The 5,260-nt window shown below is 41.2% G+C and overlaps 1 protein-coding gene across 1 annotated transcript in view; it reads left to right on the top strand.

Annotated features, from left to right (window-relative positions):
- The window catches only part of LOC104495352 (kinesin-like protein KIF26B), a gene marked incomplete at its 5' end in the record, with an annotated part of 67,323 nt that extends 62,399 nt beyond the window's left edge, over positions 1-4,924 (top strand). Inside the window, 3 exon segments of the mRNA XM_010138312.1 lie at positions 1,162-1,364; positions 2,655-2,805; positions 4,337-4,924. Coding sequence (XP_010136614.1) covers positions 1,162-1,364; positions 2,655-2,805; positions 4,337-4,485 — 503 coding nt within the window.
- Between the last annotated feature and the right edge of the window lie 336 nt (positions 4,925-5,260).

The following is a 5,260-nucleotide window of genomic DNA, read 5'->3' as shown; positions in this document are numbered from 1 at the left end:
TTGTTTTTGGGTGCTCCCATCCCTTCTATTCCTGCTTTACCCTAGGGGAGACCCTACAGGAAAGGTCAGCTACAAAACTTTTTTTTTTTTTCTTAAACCAAATCATTGCTCTGTTTGTACTAAACCAAGCAAGAGATTTGTTTTTCTTTTTTGTGGTGTCTGTTCTTTCTCCCAACAAATCTTCTTCCTCAATCCTCAACTTCCTTGCTTCTGCCACCAGCCCAGTAATGTACTTTTATCCCTTGCTTTAGCCTAGGCCCTGACTTGGCGACTCACATGGCAGATGCTTTCCAGTTAGCACAGGCTTTATCAACCATGGTGCATTTTCAGCTATTGCAGTGCTCCCATTATATATATTATAAAGTAGGGTGGGTGTGCATGAGCACTGTTACTGCAGCAGACACGGTGACTAACCCTTCTGCTAGCCCATTATTCTTGCTGCTTTCTTGCCCATCAATGGTGCTCAGTAAGTGCATAAATGGGAAATGTTTTAGAAGAATATTCTACTGAACAGAGACACGGCTAAAGCAACTCTGGTGGCAAGCATCAAGCTCAGGTCTAATTACTGCAGGCATTTTGTCCTCTCTAGTATTTCTACTGCTCTAGCCAGCATACAGTGGTGTTATGCAAAGGACTAGGTGTGGTATATGGGTACTCAACTCCAACATAGTAGAACTTGGGTATCAAAGTGCTTTTTCTGCTGTGATTAAAAAAAAAATCAAAACCACACCTCTTCTGGAGAAGGTCAGTGCAGAAGCTGGCCAAAGCTAATCCTTAGGCTGAAAGAGCCATTAAAGAGACAGGAAGGCAAAGCTAGACCAGTTCCAAACAGCTGCTCTGGTGCTTCGCTGGCATACCTATACACACCAAGACCTGAGCAACAGGAAGCAGGCACAAGCTCTGGAACCTTTATGGTACATATGCCCTCTGAGGATCAAATCTTGGAGTCAGGCACCAAAAGACACAGGAGGATCTCACTCATGGTGAGTGGTTGCAGCACATCACAGGTACAGCTGACCCCAACTTCCATGGTCTCCCTGGGTTTTCGCTTATTTCCTTCTGCGTATAAGAAGTTTCTAGTTTCTAGACATCGCTGCAGATGGAACAGAAAGGAGAGGCAATAACTGTGCTAATACAAAGTGGCACTTTCTGTATTTGCAGGTTCACAGAGACGGAGGCTTATTCCAGCTTTATCACTTGATACTACTTCCCCAGCAAGAAAGCCTGCCAACAGCCCTGGGGTCCGCTGGGTGGATGGGCCCCTGCGAAGTGGGCAGAGGGGGCTGGGGGAGCCGTTTGAGATCAAAGTCTATGAGATAGATGATGTGGAGAGGCTCCAGCGGCGACGAGGAGGGGACAGCAAAGTAAGTGCAATCTGTGTAATCTGTGTCCCTCCTCCTGGAGGGTGTAAGAAGGGGAATTCAGATTATGCAGTCAGAAATGTGTAGTATTGTGTATGGGTAATTCAACAGGCAGCAAAACCTATTATCTCATTTAAGAGAAGTTATGACTTGAGTTATGCCTTCTTCCGTAGGGACTAATGGACATTTGCATTTTCACCCCTTGCTTATCACCCTTCGGTGATTCCTGTGCTCTAGTGTCTTGTCAGATTTGTCTTTCAAGGCAGCAATGGTGCCTCAAGTGCTTTAATGGTATTGTTTTCAGGATAGCTAATGTATTCTCTCTAACAAAGTGGCTCCTGCCAACCTCAGGCATCCAAATTTAAAAAACAGATCAGGGAATTATAAAGGTCAGCTCTTGACAAGTATGATTGAGAGGAGTATCTGAAATTAGTGAAATGGCACCAGTTTTAGAGTAACTGTGGATATAGACTTTATTATTATTCTATGGCACTTTTTCTTCCTAGCCCCTGTCCCTTGGTTAGGCTATTTGTGATGCTGTTCTCTGATAGGATTTTGTATGGAGAAAAACATCCCTTGTCGGGTAAGGTTTCCACTGGACTTCACCCACACAGCAGATTTGTCTCCAGAGCAGTGTGGAGACCTTCACACAAGCTGGGAGGAAGATAGTTCCTCTAGAGAGGAGTCCTCACCGTGGGCTCGCTTACTGCACATCTCAGTGGCTGCCTCCCCCTAGAAGTCATGTGAGCTGTGCTTACTGTGCCCTGTATTTTTGCAGAAAATATAGCTTCTTCATTAACGATGGTGAACTGCTAGAGCTTTTCATAACGTATTCCCTTTCTTTAAGGATGTTTTGAATTTTATATTGCTACCAGTTTTATAATATGACTTCTCTGTTTCTTCTGTGCTAAGCATAAAGATGTATTTAGAATTTTAATACAACAAACCATGGATTTCCTTCTCCCAATAAATTAGATTTTTCTTAGCCAAACTTCTGGTAACAAAAAACGGAAATGTTTTGCTACATTAATCTGATTTCAAGATGACGCCTATTATTAATTATCATGGTTTATTAATAACTATCATTGCAAAGTCTCTAAAGCTCACTGATGGAAAATATCAAAACTAAACAAAACAAAAATAAAGCAAGTGATTGATGATTTCATGCAATGATTTATATGCTTCCATAGTAACTGGCTTGTTGTTAGTATTATTGATTGGAAGATCATTTAACTGAATTTCTTCTGCTCTTCTTCACCTATTCTTTCCATGCTCCTTCCTCCTGGTTGGCAGGAGGTGATATGTTTCAATACCAAGCTGAAAATCCTGGAGCATCGCCAGCAGAGAATTGCTGAGGTCAAGGCCAAGTACGAGTGGTTAATGAGAGAACTGGAGGTGACCAAACAATACCTGATGCTGGATCCTAATAAATGGCTCAGTGAATGTAAGGATGTCATTTTATTGCCTGGACTCATAGGTGTCCTTTGGTTTATTTTAGCGGGGTGGGGGACGAAGGGGAGCAGAAATGTTTGTTAAGAAAGTGATGTGAGCTACTGTGTTTGTAAACGAAAATGAACAAACATAGGACCTAAGGGCAAGTTTTAGATTAGCTGTATTTCTAGAGCTTGTTCCTATAATTCTTATTAAATGTTGACAGTAGAACTGAACAATCCTTTTTTTCTGAGAGCTGAATGTTGAAATGGTACAGCATTGTAGTGGCAAATATTGCCATTGGTAGATTAACATTCACGCGTTTCAGTCCACGGCTTCTGAAAATGAGATTTTTTGGGGGTCTCAGATAACTCAGACATATAAGCAGTATTATAAATCTGTCTTCTACCACAGAAAAAAAAAAACAAACAAACTTGTCCCTTGGCACCAGTGGGATTACATGAAAAATAAATTCGGCCCATTTTTTATAACTATAGATGAGTAAAGTTCAGAGAGCTTAAAGGGCATTCAAATGAAGAAAGACCTCAACATCTCAAAGGAAAAACAAGAAAGAGTACTGCAGAAATTGTACAACAATTTGGAGTAATAGCAAGGAGACGAGTTCATATCAAAGAGTTATAGAAAAAAACAATTACTTTCAATTTACTTCGGATAATTGCAGGTGGCAAAAATAGGTTGTCTGGTATGTTCTCTTAAAACATCCTAACTGTTTTTCTGACAGCTGCCCTAAGTTAACACTAGATTGGTACAACCACAGTAGTATCTTTCAGGAACACTGTTAAGGAAGAAAGGTAAACAGGACAGATTTAAAGGGAGCCGAGAATTTGCCATACATTGGTTTCTGCTTGCTGTGCGATGCCTTTGCTTCTGATTCCAGAGTGATTAATTAAGAAAGCCACGAGGATGGCATAGACCTCAAGGACTAGATAAGACAGGAAGTCCTTGCTCAGACAACATAGCTCATTCTCAGCTTCGGTGAAAGGCACTGCCAGCTGGTCTCTGGTAGCATACAGGCACCCATGTTGGAGTGGTTGATGCGTACATCTGCCCTTTCCCACTCTTGAGGAGTCTAGTGGAGAATCATGTGGAATAGGAAGAGATGTGAAGAGCAAGGAGTTGGAGATTGATTTCTAACTCTGAGTTCTGAATTCAGCAAAAGACTTGGGCAGAGCACCTATTTAAATATCTTTCTGGTCAGCAGAATGTGATGGAGAGTCAGCACAGGCTTACCGCTCAGCATTTCCTTAAGGGTGTTGGTGTGCAGAAAAATGCATCTGCCGTTCTGCATATCGCTCCAGAAAGCATCCAATGCAATCTTAACAGTATTTTTCACTATCAGCAAGCCACTGTGCCGTTTTAATAGCCATTAAACAGAAAAGGCAACTTTTAATGACAATGGCAAGTCAGAGATAATGTTGTATGCAGTACTGATGGGTTTGAAGATTTGAATTAGCTTTGTCTCTCCCACCAACCAGCACTGGGTTTTGTCTGGTTTTCCTATCTGTGTATTTTCTTTCCCATAGTTGATCTGGAACAGGTATTTGAGCTGGATTCTCTGGAATACCTGGAGGCCCTGGAATGTGTGACTGAGCGTTTGGAAAACCGTGTCAACTTCTGCAAGGCCCATCTCATGATGATCACCTGTTTTGACATCACCTCTAGACGCCGATAAAGTATGAACCTCAAGAGAATTTCAATGCACGTCTCTGCCATCCTCCTTTTCGCTTCTGAATAGCATCCCAAAGACAACAGAATGAGGATGAAGGTTGGAGTCAAGTCTCAGCTGTGTGTATGAGAGATTTGTTATACTATACAGAAGAGTAGTATTAAAAAAAGAGGACGAGCATGAAAAACAGAGATATAAGGTTGTTGATTCTCTTAGCCTAAAAGAGCACTTTGAGAAACCTTTAAGGACATGTCTGTAAATAAGAACTGCTGGCAGAAGACACTTCTTTCCCTGCATTAGCTGAGGGAGGAGAAAAGGTGGTTGTAGGACTTCCATTGAGAGGTTCATTAAAAGAAAACCTATCCAGAAAAACTGTTTAAGTGCCTTGCAAATCTTTATTATCCAAACATTTATGTTCATACTTTATTGTGTACAGATGGTGCTAGTCAAGAAAAGAAAAAGGAAAAAAACAAACACACTTTTGAAATGTATTTACAGCTTGTTTTCCTCTTGGTGTTTTCTCCTACTTCAGACTTGCTGTTTCTAAGTAACTTGTGTTTGTAGAGATATTTCCTAATCAGTACAACATATGAATAAATGTTAACTGTCTTTCCTTGTTACCAGAGTAAGGCCACTCAAAGAGAAATTCAACTTTCCCAGAGGACACAAAAAATATTTCTAGCACTGAGTAAGGTTTGCTTATATGTTCTTCTGTATCATCCTATATGCTGGAGGACACAGTAAGTTTTCCAGCCTGTAGGTTCTGCAGTGTGTGAGAGAG

Source organism: Buceros rhinoceros, unplaced genomic scaffold, assembly GCF_000710305.1.
Source record: "Buceros rhinoceros silvestris isolate BGI_N320 unplaced genomic scaffold, ASM71030v1 scaffold1996, whole genome shotgun sequence".
Taxonomy (NCBI): domain Eukaryota; kingdom Metazoa; phylum Chordata; class Aves; order Bucerotiformes; family Bucerotidae; genus Buceros; species Buceros rhinoceros.
This window is presented reverse-complemented; position numbering and strand designations above follow the sequence as displayed.